Source organism: Myotis yumanensis, unplaced genomic scaffold (genome assembly GCF_028538775.1).
Source record: "Myotis yumanensis isolate MYYU_CA2020_CCGP unplaced genomic scaffold, mMyoYum1.0.hap1 SCAF_17, whole genome shotgun sequence".
NCBI classification, from domain to species: domain Eukaryota; kingdom Metazoa; phylum Chordata; class Mammalia; order Chiroptera; family Vespertilionidae; genus Myotis; species Myotis yumanensis.
In genome coordinates, this window is record NW_027223768.1 from 12533595 (window position 1) to 12550844 (window position 17250).

General features: G+C 53.7%; 2 protein-coding genes, 1 long non-coding RNA gene and 1 pseudogene across 3 annotated transcripts; 3 read left to right on the forward strand and 1 right to left on the reverse strand.

Annotated features, from left to right (window-relative positions):
- Positions 1–451: 451 nt before the first annotated feature.
- LOC138996132 (male-enhanced antigen 1 pseudogene) lies at positions 452–979 on the forward strand (annotated as a pseudogene).
- A 3492-nt stretch (positions 980–4471) lies between these two features.
- Positions 4472–10850, forward strand: THEM5 (thioesterase superfamily member 5). The gene is made up of 6 exons (XM_070396183.1): positions 4472–4668; positions 6115–6316; positions 7329–7467; positions 9596–9706; positions 10013–10137; positions 10683–10850. The coding sequence occupies exons 1-6, from the start codon at positions 4546–4548 to the stop codon at positions 10715–10717; spliced, it is 735 nt and encodes a 244-aa protein (XP_070252284.1). The 5' UTR covers positions 4472–4545; the 3' UTR covers positions 10718–10850.
- Positions 5986–14875, reverse strand: LOC138995614 (uncharacterized). The gene is made up of 3 exons (XR_011468649.1): positions 14693–14875; positions 13114–13286; positions 5986–6406 (listed from the first exon to the last, which is right to left on the reverse strand). It is a non-coding gene; the product is annotated as an uncharacterized lncRNA (long non-coding RNA).
- C2CD4D (C2 calcium dependent domain containing 4D) lies at positions 14774–17029 on the forward strand. The gene is made up of 2 exons (XM_070396182.1): positions 14774–14900; positions 15803–17029. Exon 2 carries the CDS (start codon positions 15886–15888, stop codon positions 16936–16938), a length of 1053 nt encoding a protein of 350 aa, XP_070252283.1. The 5' UTR covers positions 14774–14900; positions 15803–15885; the 3' UTR covers positions 16939–17029.
- Positions 17030–17250: the final 221 nt, after the last annotated feature.

Consider the following 17250-nt stretch of genomic DNA (forward strand, 5'->3'; position numbering starts at 1 on the left):
CAGTTGGGGTGCATAATATCTCAGCAAGAGAAACCCCCAAACTCAACGGTTCCCTCTAGTCAGGCACCAAGAGAGGGAGATCCCCCTGGGATGTATGATTTGCGAAGAAAGTCTGGTCGTGCAAGGCTGATGACGCAGCTCCCACGTGGCTCCGAGGCAAGGAAACAGAATCCCCTTTCCCAGCTGCAGCTACTGGATCTCGGAAGAACAGCCCTTGTATCACCCCTGAGCAACCTTTCTGGGATCAGCTCCCAGCCTCAGGGGCCCCTGTGGAGCCCCTCCCCTCCCCACTCTCTTTTCCTCGGATCCCTCTTCAGTCCATCTGCCCTTTCTATGATCCCCCTTTCTCTCCTGTCTCTTCCTTGAGTCCCATCTTCCAAATCAAGAATCACACACAGCTGCCCCGCCGGAAGTGAAGGTGTGGGTTCGAACGCGGCTCTGAGCGGCCCCTGCCCGGATGGCAGCAGTTGTTCTAAGGGGAGACACCATAGGCCGTGAGCGTATCTTCCCCAATCAGACTGAGGAACTGGGGCAGCACCAGGGCCCTGCAGAAGGCACTGGGGATTGGAGCAGTGAGGAGCCTGAGGAAGAGCAGGAGGAAACCCGGGCAGGCCCAGCTGGTGACTCCTCTCAGTCCCTGAACCACGATCCTGAACTGGCACCGGTGGGGGATGGAGAAGATGTAGTTGCCGATATTCAGGATCGGATCCAGGCCCTGGGTTTCATTTGCCAGAACCACCATTAGAGAGTGAGGATGAAGATGAGGGAGAGCTATAGCTTTGAGCAAGCACAGCCCTATTCCCATGGAGCCAGAACAGGTGGCGCCAGTGAAAAGGACATTGGCTGGAGTAAGCCTGCTTGCCTCAGGGGTTCCTGCCTGGGCTCGGAGATATCAGATGCCCAGTGGGAACACGCGGTAGCTACCGCGAAGGCTCTCCAAGCCCGGCAGGCATCCCCTACCTGGGAGGAACCACCTTGAGAGCTGCCTTATCTCCCTGCATTCCACTGGAGCCAGCACAGGACTAAGCTCATCTCCCTTTCCACATCCAGGGAAATCCGACTTCTTCTCAGAGACCCACTGTATTCGGTTCTGTGCATATGGGGACACAGGCCCAAGCCCAACCCACTGTGATGGGCATGCACGCTTAGCGTCATATAGTGAAATGGGTATAGATATGTAACCTTTAACTGACGTAAAGAAAATGTTTGTAACTTGTTTGTATTCTCTGTATCTTGATGTCACTCTGTACTTCGGGAACTCGGACACGGTCCAGCCAAGCGTTACACCTGTTTCTACTAAACTTTCAAAGCGTAGGTAGTTTCCACTGGATTGTTCAAAGAATGGGTTGTGGTTAAAAGCTCCAGCCAGGTGTGACACCGCACTGGCCGGCAGCTGTCGAGTTTGTGACACCCTTTAAAAAGGCTATTAGAGAAAGGCTCGGGGCTGCAGCAGGGTGGGGCTCCCTGTGTGGAGGCACCTGTTGCAGACGCTGGCCAGCTTTCAATAAATCCTCGCTTGCTGCTAAGACCTAATTGGAGTTGGTGGTCTTACTCTCGCGAACATTGGTCCATAACACCCACCATAGCAGTATCACTCTAGAGCAGTGGTTCTCAACCTTGGCTGCACATTAGAATCACCTGGGAATCTTTTTAAAATCCTGATTGCTGGGCCTCGTCCTCCGGAAATTCTGTTTCTTGGTTATGGAGTGGGGCCACAACATTAGTAACAAAGATACAGAATTTCCGGAGGATGAGGCCCAGAAATCAGGATTTTAAAAAGATTCCCAGGTGATGATTCTAATGTGCAGCCAAGGTTGAGAACCACTGGTCTAGAGCAAGCATGTCAAACTTGCAGCCCACAACAAATATTTTTGCGGCCCAGCCAATATAATGGTGTGAGCAGTTATTTACAATTATGAAAGGAAATAAGTCTCCTGTCAGATCCTTATTGACATTCACCTTGGGTCAGTTTTGAAAGTAATCACTGCGAACAAGATTTCCCCTGAAGTAAGAAGGATAGTAGCAGAGAAGAGAGGCCAAGTGTCAGGAAGAAAACATTAATTTTATCATTGCTCTTTGTTCTTTTTTATAATACTATACTTTTCTAAATAAACCTACGTTTCTATGAAAATTGAAACTTTTGTTTTTTTGCGGCCCACATAAACCTTGTTTATTTGGCCCATGTTAGCCTTTGAGTTTGACATGTTTGCTCTGGAGAATAAAGTACCATAATATATATATCTCACATAGAGGCTGGCAAAGGGGATGAAGGAATGCTCAGTACTGGGGGGCGGGGGGCCTGGGGTGAACCAGAGGGCCCAGGGCGTCAGCTCCAACCAGCTGCTGCCACACAGGAATGAAGATGCACCCTTGCCAGACCTTTCCACTTATCTGGAGATCTTTGACCTTCTGCTCTGTATGAAACTCTCTGTTTTTAAATGTTGATGACTAATGCACATGTTTTTGGTTAGGCCCAGAACCCAAATCTATCAAAAAAACTGGTTCCTCCCCTAGCCAGTTTGGCTCAGTGGATAGAGCATTGGCCCACAGACTGAAGGTTACTGGGTTTGATTCTGGTCAAGGGCATGTACCTGGGTTGCAGGTTCCGATCCCTGCCCCTGCCCCCCTCCAGGCCTGAGTGGGCGGTAACCATTGATGTCTATCTTTCACAATGATGTTTTTCTCTCTTTTCCCCTGTGTCTCTCTTCCTTCCATTATCTCTAAAAATCAAAGGGAAAATATCCTTGGGCGAGGAACAAGAAAAACCTGGTTCCTCCAGTCCTTAACAAAGTTTCATCAGAGGCTCATACGAGGTGAGGGAAATCTATCCTAGTCGTCTAGGGACAAAACCTTTAAATGTCCACATTATATCAGTTTAGCCTTTCAGGTACCAAAATATCATCATCATTATTATCATTCCACCTTTGCACAGTTCTGATCTGTAGAATTTGCTTTATTCTAGTGAAGTAGAAACTGGCAGTTTTAACTCAAAAGAGAAGCACCACCAAACAAGTCCACAGCCTTGCAGATGCTGGCTGAGCACTCCTCCCCCCTCCTCCACTCCAAGCCGCCTCTTTTCCAAGCTTAGCAATGGCAAAGCTTCCACTGCCCTGCTCCCCGCCCCCTCGCCCCCTCCCTGCCCCCCCCCCCCCAGCACTGTCTGCTGCCACCATCCCCTCCCTGGGGTTCCCAAAGCACAGAGTGCTAAGCTGCCTCCTCCCACATGGTTTTTTTTTTTTTTTTCAAATATATTTTATTGATTTTTCACAGAGAGGAAGGGAGAGAGTTAGAAACATTGATGAGAGAGAAACATCGATCAGCTGCCTCCTGCACATCTCCTACTGGGAGGTGCCCGCAACCCAGGTACATGCCCTTGACCGGAATCGAACCTGGGCCCTTTCAGTCCGCAGGCCGACGCTCTATCCACTGAGCCAAACCGGTTTCGGTCCACATGGTTTTTTGTCCTCACCTCCACCCCACCTATCCCTGCCAGGACCAGCAGGTGGAGGCTTTCCTTGTCCGGGATAAAAGGGGGTGGCTAAGGCCTGTGCATTGGTTTTCTGAGTCCCAGACTGATAACAGAGCTTCTGGCACACAGGCCATGTAAACACACCCTCATACACAGATGCGCCACCAAAACCTTACACCAGTGATGGCAAACCTATGACACGCGTGTCAGAGGTGACACGCGAACTCATTTTTTTGGTTGATTTTTCTTTGTTAAATGGCATTTAAATATATAAAATAAATATAAAAAATATAAATCTTTGTTTTACTATGGTTGCAAATATCAAAAAATTTCTATATGTGACACGGCACCAGAGTTAAGTTAGGGCTTTTCAAAATGCTGACACGCCGAGCTCAAAAGGTTCGCCATCACTGCCTTACACTCAAGAGACACCATCCCAGCCTGGCTGGCCTTGCTCAGTGGTTGAACTTGGATCTATGAACCAGGAGATCACAGTTCAATTCCCAGCCAGAGCACAGGCCTGGGTTGTGGGCTCAATCCCCACTGTGGGGTGTGCAGGAGGCAGCCAATCAATGATTTTTCTCTTGTCATTGATGTTTCTATTGTTCTCTCCCTCTCCCTTCCTCTCTGAAATCAATAAAAAAAAAAATTTAAGAATTTAAAAAAAGAGACACCCTCCCATATCTTTCTGGGAATTCTCTTGGGTTCTCTCCCCAAACTCCAGGGCAGCTCTCCAAGTCTCCACATACCCTACATTATTTTTTATGCACTTTTTTGCTTCTTTAACAAATGTTTCTTTCTGAACTCAAGCCTGTCCTGCTTTGCATTCGTGCCCAGGCAGCATCTGCCCTCCCCAAGCACTGGGTGGGGCTTGGGGCCATCTAAGGCCCCAAACACAGATGGGTGTTGCTTCAAACCAGCTTGGTCTTGTCCAATCACCTGCCCTGGAAGCTTTGCGACAGAAAGGAGAGAGGCCTGGCTGAGAGCTGGCTGCACCCACAGCCCAGGGGGCAGATGAAAAGTGCTCTCACCTTGAGCTTCCAGCAGCCCTGCAGACCAGATCCCCGTGCTCAGCCATGATGAGACGAGGCTTCCAAGCGGCAGCCACACTCAGCTGCCTCAGAGCCCTTCCTGGTGCGCCCCGCATCCTGCCCATACTCAACCCCGCCGCGGCCTTCGGATCCTCCATTGACTCCCGGGTGAGTTACCAGCTCAGCTAGATGGACAGCCTTTCTCTTGGGGGCCTTGGCAAATCTTCTCCCTGATTGTGGCTGGGGCAGGTGGGCAGGGTGTTGGGGAGCTATTTGATTTGGCAAAGGGAGGACGCTCTTGGAATACCAAGTAGCCTACATCCAAAACTTTCGTCCTGGTCTGAGTTTGGTGTGGCCACCAATGAAATCACTTTTCTCATATGAGACTCAGACTGGTGCAGGGGAGGTGGGGAGTCCCCAGACAGAGGACCCTGTGAGTGGTCTTGGGAAGCCCCGGGCTTACTGCCCCCAGTTGTGATTGGTGCATGAGCATTGAGGCCATGGGAGACCCCTCGTCCCACAGTTTGTACCGCACCTCTCAGGGCACCCAAAACATGTTTCAAAGGAGCCACCCTGCCAGGGCAGGCCCACAGCTGTGGGCAGAGCTGGAGTGGCCCCTGACAGTCTCTCAGAATGGGCTCTAGTCTGACCATCAGCTCTCACACTCACAAGCTTGGTGGCCTTAGCCATATTTCCTCCGTTTCCCCCATTTCTACGGGGGGAGGGGGGGGGGCTAATACTAGCAATTCACAGTCTCAAAGAACAGCTCACGGGTTTGTACTCTTTTATTTTTTAATTTCAAACTTTCCATATCATTTAATTGTCTTGGTCATGGACATTTCCAAATATGAGAGTTTATATTTCACTCCCGTCGCTGCCGGTGACCAGAAAACCCACGCTTTCCTTTATTAAAGGAGTTCGGTCCTGCTGAGGTTGGACTACCCCTTCCATTCTTCATCCTCATCTTTGCTTCCGGAGGCACTTCCTCTGCTTCGCTCTTTTCATCTTCATTAAAAGCTGCTGCTACCACCGAAAGGGTTTTTGGAGCAAGAGTTGGAACAGTTTCTCCAGGTTTACTTGCTTTAAGTTTGAGGGAGATGACTGAGGTTTTCTTCGTCATCTGACTACTATGGCAAGTCCAAACTTGGAGATCTTGTAGGCCTTGTTGGAAGGTCTGCAGCTTCTTCACCGATCGCTTCGCAGAGATGTGACTGGGACTTTCCCCTCCATTACTCTGGTGGTTCCAGCTCCCTGCAGCTTCTCCGGCTCCGCCCCCCCGCCCCCCCCCGCCCCCCCCCCCCCCCCCCCCAGCTCGCGGGTTTTAAAACAGGACAATTGTAATGCACAAAGCACTAGCAGTATGTCCTTCCCTTACTGTCAGCCCCAATTCCTTTCTTTCCCTTGCCCAGTCACCCACAGGGGTCCCCAATCCTCCCCCCCATCCTCCCCCCCCCCCCCCCCACCCGCAAGGAAGGTTTCCCTCGAGTCAACACTGGTAAGGGGACTAAGGAATCCAAGAACGCACACTGCCCAGAAGTCCTGCAGCCCAAGCAGCAGTCCCCACCCCACCCCCAGGAAGCTAGCTGTCTAGTCTCCCTGATTTTTCGTACCCAGATCTCAAGATTCTGCCCAGAGAAGACAGACTTTAAGGATTATGCCCTTCCCAATGCCAGCTGGTGTCCCGACATGCTGAGCCTGTATCAGGAATTTCTGGAGAAGACCAAGACCGACGGCTGGATCAAACTGCCCTCCTTCGCGTCCAACAGAGAACACATCCAGGGGCTCAAACTCCCAACCGGATTAGCAGTTACCTCGGGTAAGGCCTGGCCTGAGTGGTCACAGCAGTGCAGGTGTCCCAGCCCACGGGAGTCCGTTCAGCCAACCGCTTTCCCTGCGTTCAAAGATCCTGGGGAAGGAAACCAAAAAGCTCCCATCCAATTCTCAGCCGGAAGTTCTTTCTGCTAATCTCACCCCCCTTGCTGCCGCCCCAGGCTGGCAGTGACGGTATCCTCTCTCCCATCTGAAAAGAGAGCGCACCCTAGCGGCCGCACTGGAGAGCTGCCTGCTCAGCCTCTGCCCTGCCTCATCCTAAATCCTCCTCCCCCAACTCAAAAGTTTTGGGGCCGGCCGCCTGGCCCACCGTCCATGCTCTGCTAGACCCAGGCCGGCTCTCCTGAAACGCCCACCAGTCAGAGTGACAGAGCTTCCCACCTCCATCTTCCCTGTACGGGTGTGTCCGTATTTTCTTGTCTCGCTCATTCATAAATATGATTTTCCTGCCCAGTGATGAATGTACACAGTACAGTACAAAGATGACCGTTTGGGTTTATGGCACACAAAAAGCAGGGACACCAAAATAATTTTTAAAAGAATTTGGTATCCATCCAAAAAGGATATAGTTGTAGTTGTCTTGAAGGAAGGAAAAGATCAGAGTTTTGGTGGACTTTTCAGCACTTATTTTGCTGTTTAGCATTGTTGTTATTTTGAATTACTATATGCGAATGTCATGAGTTGTGTTTTTTTATTTTTTACTGTTTAAAGTCTGTTAAAGTCTTCACCTGACATTGGCCCTATCCCCACCCTCAACCAGGGACCTTCCTGAGTGTTTCTCCCTCCAGACCAAGGGCTCCCTGGGGACAGGGCTGTGCCTCTGGTCTCAGATGGAAGGCTCTCGGCTGGTGGAGCCTGGCTGTCCTCTGGTTCTCTCCTGGACCCTGTGCCTGACTCAGGACAACCCGGGTGCTGCATGGCCAGCGCTGCACCCTGAGCGGGCCCCATGCCCTCACGCACTCCCTGCTCCAGCTGCCACACTGCTCATCTCTCCCCAGACAACAGTGACTGCCGCATCATCACCAGGAGCCTCCAAGTGGAAGGACAAGGCTACGAACACGCCATCTTTTTTAACCCATCTGAGAAGAAGTCCGTCTGTCTTTTCCAACCAGGCCCCTACTTGGAAGGGGCCCCAGGGTAAGACCACCAGGAAGCTGAGGTAGACGTCCTTGGCTGCTTCCTAGCCTTGGCTCAGCAAGTGGATCGGGGAATGTTCCTCTCCCTAAGGAGCTGGGTGGGGGATGCCCTGGACTGGAAGGACATCCGGGTCACCAGGTCCAGTCCCATTGTGAAGATAACAGAGAGCTTCCTTGCCGAGTCGGGGAATTTTCCAGTAAGGGATTTTAGAGGCCACTCTGAGAGAGATGTGGTGAACTTAGAAGTGGACAAGATCTGGAAGCAGGAGCCCTGAGAAGAACTCAGTTGTAGTTAAAAAGAATTCAGAGAGTTTAGTAGATGCCAGCACCTGCATAGGTGGTGAGTTCAGACTGTAGCCCTCGGTCCCCTAGGCTAGAAGTTGGCAAAATACCAACTTCTGCGCATGGGCCACGAAGTTTCAATCGCACTGTACATGTGCGCCCGCATATGGTATTTTGTGGAAGAGCCACATTCAAGGGGCCAAAGAGCCGCATGTGGCTCGCGAGCCGCAGTTTGCCGACCACTGCTCTAGGCCATCCCAAAGGCATCTTCCATGGAGACACTGGTTCCCACCCAAGTGCATGCAGACACTGGAGGACTAAGTCAGGATCCCCTCCCTTCTGAAAACCTCAAGAAGGCAGTGATGGGGTGGTGGTGATGACTGGCTTTTATTTAAGGGCTCATGGAGGTGGGGCAGGAGAGACCAAGGAGGACAATCCCACACTGGGGGGGTCCAGAGAAGAGATTATTACTGAATTAGAAAACCCCAGTTCAGTCTGCCTCTGTGCAGGAAAACACCCAGCTCTTCTCTACTGTGTCTCTTTCTTTCTTTCTTTCTTCCTTCCTTCCTTCCTTCCTTCCTTCCTTCCTTCCTTCCTTCCTTTCTTTCTTTCTTTCTTTCTTTCTTCCTTCCTTCCTTCCTTTCCTTCCTTTCCTTCCTTTCCTTCCTTTCCTTCCTTTTCTTTCTTTCTTTCTTTCTTCCTTTCTTTCTTTCTTTCTTTCTTTCTTTCTTTCTTTCTTTCTTTCTTTCTTTCTTTCTCTTTCCTGTGTGCTACTCACGCAGAACACTTCACTTCTGATACTTCTGGTCACCAAATGTGTGACCACACCAAACACTTCTCTGGGACACCAGCTGGGCGTCCTACAGTTTTACTCAGTTCTGACCTGGAGGAAGCGTCAGTTCCCACAGGTTAAGGACTCAGTCCCACAAGAGTGTCTCCCCCACGTCAGACCCCAAACCCAACTAGTAGGTCCCCAGGTTCCTCGCAACTTCTGTTTGATTTGGCTACAAACCTGAGGGTCTCACAACCCCTTCCTCAGGTTTGATTGATTTGCTAGACCAGCTCAGAGAACTCAGGGAAACAGGTTTACCAGTTCAGTAAAGGAGAGGACAAAGAATCCAGGTGAGCGTCCAGATGAAGAGGCCTGTGGAGCCCCGAGCGCAGGAGCTTCTGTCTCGGTGGAAGTGGGTGCGCCACCCTCCCTCCGGGTGTGAGTGTGTTTGCCAACCTGGAAGCCCTCTGAACTCCACACGTTTGTGATTTGATGGAGGCTTCCTCACGTAGGCGAGATTGATCATTAACTCCATTTTCAGTCCTTCTCCCTTCTCAAGAGAATGGGGGTAGTGCTGAAAACTGCAAGCGTCCAGTCCTGGCCTGGTCTTTCTGGTGCCCAGCCCCCATCCAGGAGCCATCTGTCTGACAAAGGATTCCCCCCCCCCACCCCCCACCCGGGAAATTACAAGGGTTTCAGGAGCTCTGTGCCAGGAATTGGGGGCAGAGACCAATCTATATATTTTCTATTGTCTCACAAGCACCCACCCAGCCCCTAGAGATAGGTTACAGCAATTAGGTGATGAATCGGAAAAATGTTTTTCGATGAACTCTATTAGGGGAAAACAACACACGAAACCTTTTCTCCTGGTGAAATGAAATAATTGTACATGGTTGCTAATACCTGCAGAAGCAACAGTTGATTGAGGAGGATTTGATCAGATGGGATCCAGCTCCGTTCCCTTTCCTTTCCTGGGAAAGGCAGAGGTGGTGGTTCCACCTCAGGGTCCGGGGAAGGCCCAGGGAGCCAGTCTGCCCAGCCCACAGCCCTGCCTTGCTTCCCACCCCCACCCCAGGTTTGCCCACGGAGGGTCCCTGGCAACCATGATGGATGAGACCTTTTCTAAAACTGCCTACCTGGCTGGAGAGGGGCTGTTCACACTAAGCCTCAGCATCAGGTTCAAAAAGTAAGTACTGTACAGAGCCTCACGGTGTTGGCCAAAGTCATGGCCCTCTTCGTCACTGAGGGGTGGCCATCCTTGGCAGTTGGGGTGCAGGAGCCCTGCCTCAGTCTCCTTCCCCACCCACTGCCAGAAAACCACCCCTGCCGTCTGCTCTGGGAGCTGGCAGGCCAGTCCTGAGCCCAGAGCCACCCGCTTGAGGTGGTGGGGGGGGGGGGGGGGGCGTGAAGAGAAGGATGGGGGGACGGAAGGGTGAAGGGTTGAGGTCCGGGGGTCCACGGGAGGGAGGGGCTAAGCCAACTCCTCTCCCAGCTTGATCCCCGTGGGCTCACTGGCTGTACTAAACGTCAGCGTGGACAAGATTGAGGACCAGAAGCTTTACATGTCCTGCATCACCCAGACCAGAGACCAGAAGACAGTCTATGCCAAGTCCTCAGGTAAAGGGCTCCTTCAGGCCCAGGCCCTGTCCTGCCACCGCCGGCCCCCAGGCCAAATGGAAGAAAGGATGCTCAGGACCCAGTCCCACTTGGGGCTCCAGCTTCTCCGCCTGGGATTGGGCGCCTGCTGTAGACACAGGGGAAGTGAGGGAAAGATCAGCTAGGATTTTTAAATTTTTTTAATTAATTAATTTGTAGAGAGAGTGGAAAGGAGGGAGGAGGGAGAGAGAGAAACATCAATGTGAGAGAGACACATCAATTGGTTGCCTCCCGCATACGGGGCCAGGGATAGAGCCCACAACTGAGGTACTGCCCTTGACTGGAATCGAAGGCGGGACCCTTCAGCCTGCGGGCTGGTGCTCTAACCACTAAACAAACCGGTTAGGGCATAGGATTCTTTTTTTATTTCCTATGTGTGAGTTGCCCAACCTGTACCACAGGACAGGATTCCAGGTAACTAGATGCAAATGCTCAGAGCACCCCACCAAGCTCCTGCCATCTCGGCCCTCACGCCTGCCTCCCACTCGCCCTTCTTTCTCTTCCAGGTGTTTTCCTTCAGCTGCAGCTGGAACAGGAGTAACAGGAAGCCTACCTCTGACAGTTCTGCCTGCTTGGGACCCCCCCCCCCCGCCCCCCGCCACGGGGCAGGGGGGGCTCCCCATGGAATCCACTGATGAGGTGAAGGAGGGGGCACTTTCCTCTGAGCAAATAAAGTCTCTCGGCCCCATTTCAGCTCAAGACCCTTCTTGTAGTTGAAAATCAAAATCCTTCCAGGGCCTCCCACACACCCAACTTCCGGTCAATCACGGAAGAGATCTGCTGAGCCCCTGCCAAGCACCAGGCACTACGCGAGGCACCGAGCACACAGCAATGAAAAGACAGGACCCCGGCCTTGAGATGCACAACCACGGGCCAGGAGCTGAATACACAGAATGGGGTAGGTGTTGAGGGAAAGAATAGGGGGCAGGGACAAAGGCAGGCCACAGAGGCTTCATAAACCCTGCTGTGAGCTTGAACTCTGTCTGATGGGCAACAGGATGCCTTAACAGGGTTTGGGCCATAGCCAAAACCCGTGTGGCAAAAAACTCTCCCCCCTCCCCATATACTCAACAAAAACCCCTTTCTCTTTGTGTGCTTTCACAGTTGCCCTTGATAATCTGTTAAACCCAGAGTCTAAATCATTGCATACCAAATACATGATTAACCTTGATTCGTGGACAAGAAGTACCTAATCTTCATTTAAAAAAATATATATTTTTATTGATTTCAGAGAGGAAGGAAAGGGAGCGAGAGATAGAAACATCAATGATGAGAGAGAATCATTGATCAGCTGCCTCCTGCACGCCCCCCACTGGGGATCAAGCCCACAATCCAGGCATGTGCCCATGACCGGAATGGAACCTGGGACCCTTCAGTTCGCAGGCGGATGTTCTATCCACTGAGCAAAACCGGCCCTAATCTTCATTTTAACACTCCCAAGAAAAGAAAATATATTCCATCCTTCATTGTGCAGCGAAGAAAAAACAAACAGTTATACTTCAGTTTCCATATTAAAGTAGGTTGAATGGGTCCTGGCACTTCTCTGCCGGGGCCATTTTCTAAGAGAAACAGGCATGAGCTGAAAATCTGCAGAGGCTCTTGGGCAAGGCTCACAGCTAGGCGGGCGCCAGCCATAACTGGACAAGGCCAGGTGGGCAGGCGGGGACCTTGGTAAGGGAAGTAAGGTCATCAGCCTCTGAAACACTTCTTAGTGTAGGGCTTTGACAGCTGCCTCTGCTCTCCTAAGAGGCCATGTGCTGCAGCTTTCAACGGGAGCTGCTGCCTCCACACTCCAAACACCCATCCCCATGCCCAGCGCGTTCATCTGAGAGGCAACTGCTGCCGAGGCAGATGGGGTGGGATCCAATAGGCCAGTGGTCGGCAAACTCATTAGTCAACAGAGCCAAATGTCAACAGTACAACGATTGAAATTTCTTTTGAGAGCCAATTTTTTAAAACTTAAACTATACAGGGAGGTACATTGTTATTAACTTAATTAGGGTACTCCTAAGGCTTAGGAAGAACCACACTCAAGGGGCCAAAGAGCCGCATGTGGCTCGCGAGCCGCAGATTGCCGACCACTGCAACAGGCCATCCAGGCAAAGGTGGCAGCTTATTCTGCTGGAAGCAGCGGCTGTGCTGTGTTCTTCAGGTGCCTGAGTCAAGTACCAGGAGAAAGAGTGAATAAGGCAACTGGTGTCTGACCTCATCTCCCCCTCACTGGTCCTGTTCCAGCTACACTGGCCTCTTTGCCTCCTTGAACACTCCAGCATGCTTCTGCCTGAGGGCCTTTGCACTTGCAATTTTCCCTTCATAGAATGCTTGTCCCTCGCCTTCCCTCCCTCCTTCCTTCATGTCATTACTGAAACATTACATTCTCCAGGGGGCCAGCCTGACCACTCTATTTAAAATTGTATACTCTCCTGATACCCGCTATGAGCCTTCCCTACTTTAATTTTCTCCCCAACACTGATTTGCATTTAATTAATGATTTTTTTACTGATTTATTTTTGTCTATTGTCTTTCTTTCCCCACTAAAGTATAAACTCCATCTGGCCAGGAGAATTCTCTGTTTTCTCACTGCTATGTCTCCAGAGTCCAGCACAGTGCCTTCCCCAAAAAGGTAGCAAAGAGCTGAAACCGGTTTGGCTCAGTGGATAGAGCGTTGGCCTGCGGACTAAAGGGTCCCAGGTTCGATTCCGGTCAAGGGCATGTACCTGGGTTGCGGGCACATCCCCAGTGGGAGATGGGCAGGAGGCAGCTGATTGGTGTTTCTCTCTCATTGATGTTTCTGACTCTCTGTCTCTCTCCCTTCCTCTCTGTAAAAAATCAATAAAATATATATTTTTTAAAAAGATAGCAAAGAACTATTGATGAATGAATGAATGAAGCCACAGAACCAAACTCCCCTGAATCCTACCCTACCTCTGGACTTACTATAGAAGCCAAAAATGTCCTTATTGTTAGGTCAGATGCAGTCGGGGCTTCTGTTTTCTTACACTTCTGCAGAAGTCAGTTTAACTGATGCCCATGTGATCTCATGTAATCCTCACACCAGCTCTGCGAGTTAGGTATATTTCTCTCCATTTTCCAGATGGGTAAGGTGAGCCCTAGAGAGATGAAGTTACCTATCAGCAGTCACACGGCACAGACAGCATGTCACACAGCCCACATCCCAGCCTGTCTGACTGATGCCAAAGCCACGAGTTCTTGGCCACAGCACTGCATGTAGACCACCCTTCCCAGACACGACCCCCAAGCTGAGCTGAGTCAGGAGCCACAGGAATGGAGGGCCTGGGGGGTCGCCATGAATCTCCGCAAAAGAAATGCTTGCTTCCTCTAAACTCTCAAGTATCAGACGTTAAAATAATCATCTTGTCTATTTCCTGCATTTCCCAGTCTTTTTTGTTATTGTTGTTTGCACATTTATTGAATGTCTCTCCCCTTAGACTCCCCTTTCTATCCATCCCCAGCATCTAGTACAGTGAATGAAGGAATGAACTGATTCAGGTACAAATCTGCTTAATATCATGAATTCATTCAACAAATCCTGACTGAATATCTGTCTTGTCCTCGTGATGCTTACAGTCTAGTAAGATATTAAATAAATACATAAATCACAGGGGGGGGGGGGAATGTGATCATAAAGGAAAAGTATGGGGAGCTGTGAAACTGTATAGCAGAAGCCCCTAATTTAGATGACAGGGTGTCAGAGAGGGCCTCCAGATCTGAAGGATGAGGGGTAATAATGGTCCAAGGTCCTAAGGAGGAAATGTGCTTGATGCCTTTGAGATACTGAAGGATGGTAGGCATGCCGGGGATGCAAGTTGAGGGCCTCATTTTGCCAGGGGTGGGCTGTGCTTCCTAGGATCTGCCTATGGAGATAGGAGGGGACATCCTCCGTGTTTATGTTTAACTGCCTTTTGCCAAGGATGGGGGAGGGGTGCACAGATAAGCCTGCCCTGGACTACGATGGAACCAGCTCTGTCCTCAGTGTCTATGTCCATCAATCTTGAGCCTGGTCACTTTTCCTTGGACCAATACAATTCAGAGAACTAGTCACTACAAGTCACTCTGTCTGGGAGAACAAGACAATGGAAGCCAAGGCAAGATTCCATCCAGCAAGAAGGGCTTTGCAGATGTGATGTGTGTGGCGGTGGCTATGGGCTCACCTCCCTGCACCCTGATGGCCACCTCCCTCTCCCCTGAAGCCCTCCCCAACTCCCAAGGAGCCCAGGCCCAGCATCTGCACCCCAGGCATACCCACCATCCTTCAGGCTCTCAAAGGCATCAAGCTCATTTCCTCCTTAGGATCTTTGTATGGGCTCTCTCCTTGGATCATTATTGCCCCTCATCCTTCAGATCCGGTGACCCTGACACCCTGGCATATAAATTAGGGGCTTCTGCTGTACAGTTTCACAGCGCCCCATACTTTTCCTTTATAGCATTGATCACATTTTTTTCCCCTGTGATTTATGTATGCAATTATTAACAGGGCAGGCTTGCTGTTACAAACCTGGCTGGAGGAAGGAGTTAAGGCCAGGCTGATGGTCACAGAGACAGGGCGCTGTTTATCCAGGAAAAGAGGTCGTACGTAGGCAACGGCGGCCCCTGCCAGCTCCTCCCAGAAGGCCTGGGCTGGGGGAGCAAGCTGGAGAGGAAGCTGCTCCCCCGGGCTCTGAGCGCCTCCCGGCCTGAGGCCGAGACCCAGCGGCGGCCCCAAGGTGAGGCCTGCAGTCCGGGCACCCGACCGAGCCCGCGGTGGGCTCCGTCTCCCAGGCCGACTGTGGGAAAAGGCGCTCGCGAGGGTGCGGGGAGGGCGAGGTGGCGGAGCCTCCGGGAGCCGCTGGGGGTGGCGGGGAATCAATACTGCCTTTGTGCTCAGTGGTTTCCTAGGGAGAAAGGAGAGGAGAGTGGGAGGGGCGGCCCAGCGGTCCGGCCCGCCCTGCAGACTCTGGATGCCGCGGGGCTGGGAGGCGGGGAGCCGGACCTCAGGGCTTGAGGCGGGTGGGATTCTGTGCCCCTGGGCAGGAGGCGGGGTGCGTCTCCTAGGACAGGCCCTGGGTGCTCAAAGGGCAGCCACCAGGTGTGCAGCGAGTCAGCTTCTGGCCGGAGCGACTCGGGAAGGCGAGGGAGGAGCCAGAGGAGGCTGGTGGGGCTGCCGCCAAAGAATGGCTCCGCCTGGAGGAGCTTTCGGTGGGGCCTGGGATGGCAGCTGTGGGCCCCCGAGGGCCTCCAGATTAGACCGTGCAGCAGGCCCCGGAATGGACCGGGGAGAGGAGGTGGGTGCGCCCTTTCAGGGGGCGTGTGTATATGAATGGGGTTCAGGACCTGGGCCCCTCTTTAGGACGACAGAGCTTTGGATAAACTGGTGTTACTCTAGTCCCCTAACAGGAGTCCAGGACTCTGGTGGATGTGTTGGGCCTTCTAACTCTGAAGTGGGTGGCATCTTTAGTACCCACGGGAGAGTCCAAGCCCAGGGCTCCCTCCAAGTCTTCCCGGGTCCCAGACTTCGCCATCCTTGGCTTTTCCTGCTCAAATAGAGGGAGGGGCCCGTGCGCGCCTTGGGCCTCCGGGTGCGCTTTCCACCATCACCCACCCCGGCTCCTCTTCTCTCCGCGCCCAGCCCAGTTCCCCAGCCTCCGCCGAGACGCTGCCCCCCGGAACCTTCCGGCCTGAGGACCCGCACTTCCAGCCCCCACCCGCCGCATGTGGCTCCTGGAGAAAGCTGGCTACAGGGTGGGGGTCGCGGAGCCCGGGGCCCGGTGGGCGCCCCGCAGCCTGCTCCCTAAGCGCCGCGCCCCGGGCCCCGCGGAGCGCGCCTGCCCCAACGTCCTCACGCCCGACCGCATCCCGCCGTTCTGCATCCCGCCGCGGCTCCCCGACCCCGGCGGCGCCGAGCCCCGGGCCGGGCGCGGCCTCCCGGCGGCCTGCTCGCTGCCGCACCTGGCGGGCCGCGAGGGCTGGCCCTTCCTGCCCGAGAGCCCGCACACGCGCCGCCGCGAGTCCCTGTTCCACGCGCCGCCGCCCGCCCCGGGGAGGCTGCCCCCGGCGCCCCCGCGGCTGAACGTCTCCGCCCCGGACCTGCGCCTCTGCTGGGCCCCCGACAGCGACACGGCCTCGTCGCCCGACTCTTCGCCCTTCGGCTCCCCGCGGCCACCTCCGGGCCGGGCCCGGGCGCCCCGGCCGCACTCGCTGTCCCCGGAGGAGGCGAGCTCGGCCGACACCAGCCCGCACGCGCCGCGCCGCGGGGAGCCGGCCCCGCCGCCGCTCTTCCACCTGGACGTGCTGTGCCGCCCGCTGCGGCCCACGCGGGAGAGCGTGCTGCGCCTCGGGCCGCGCGGCGGGCAGCTGCGCCTGTCCGCCGAGTACCCGGCCGGGCCCGGGCGCCTGCGGCTGCGCCTGGTCAGCGCCGAGGGCCTGCCCCGCTCGAGAGCTGGGCCCGGCGGCGGCGGCGGCGGCGGCGGCGGCTGCTTCGTGGTGCTGGGGCTGCGGCCCCGCCTCAGGCCGCGGGGCCAGCGGAGCCGCGTGGTCAGGTGCAGCGCTAACCCCATCTTCAACGAGGACTTCTTCTTCGACGGGCTCGACCCGCCGGACCTGGCCGCCCGCAGCCTGAGGGCCAAGGTGCTGGACAGGGGCGCGGGGTGGCGCCGGGACGTGCTGCTGGGCGCGTGTGAGGCGCCCCTGATCGCCCTGCTGCCCCCCTTGGATGGAGGGCTAGGTCTCGGGGCCTCCCTGGCGCCTGCCCATCTCAGCCTGTAGACTGAGACCATCTCGTCCTCAGGAGCTCTCCCGCTGGGCCTGCAGCCTCCATTTCTTCCATCGGCCTGGCACGTGTATTTATTTTTGGTAATAAAAGGTCTGTTTGTCTCTATCGCCACTGTGGGCACCCTGCGCGCTCTCAGGTCTGCAGCTACCCTCCTCCCTCCGCCCTGGAAGAAGCTCATTCAGATCGTCTTAGTTGGGGCAGACCTGAAGGAGTGGCTCTCAAACTTGGAAGAGCATCAGAATAACCAGACATCAGAAACCCCGGGGGAATCTTGTTAAACATGCAGAGTCCTGGGCTCCATCACT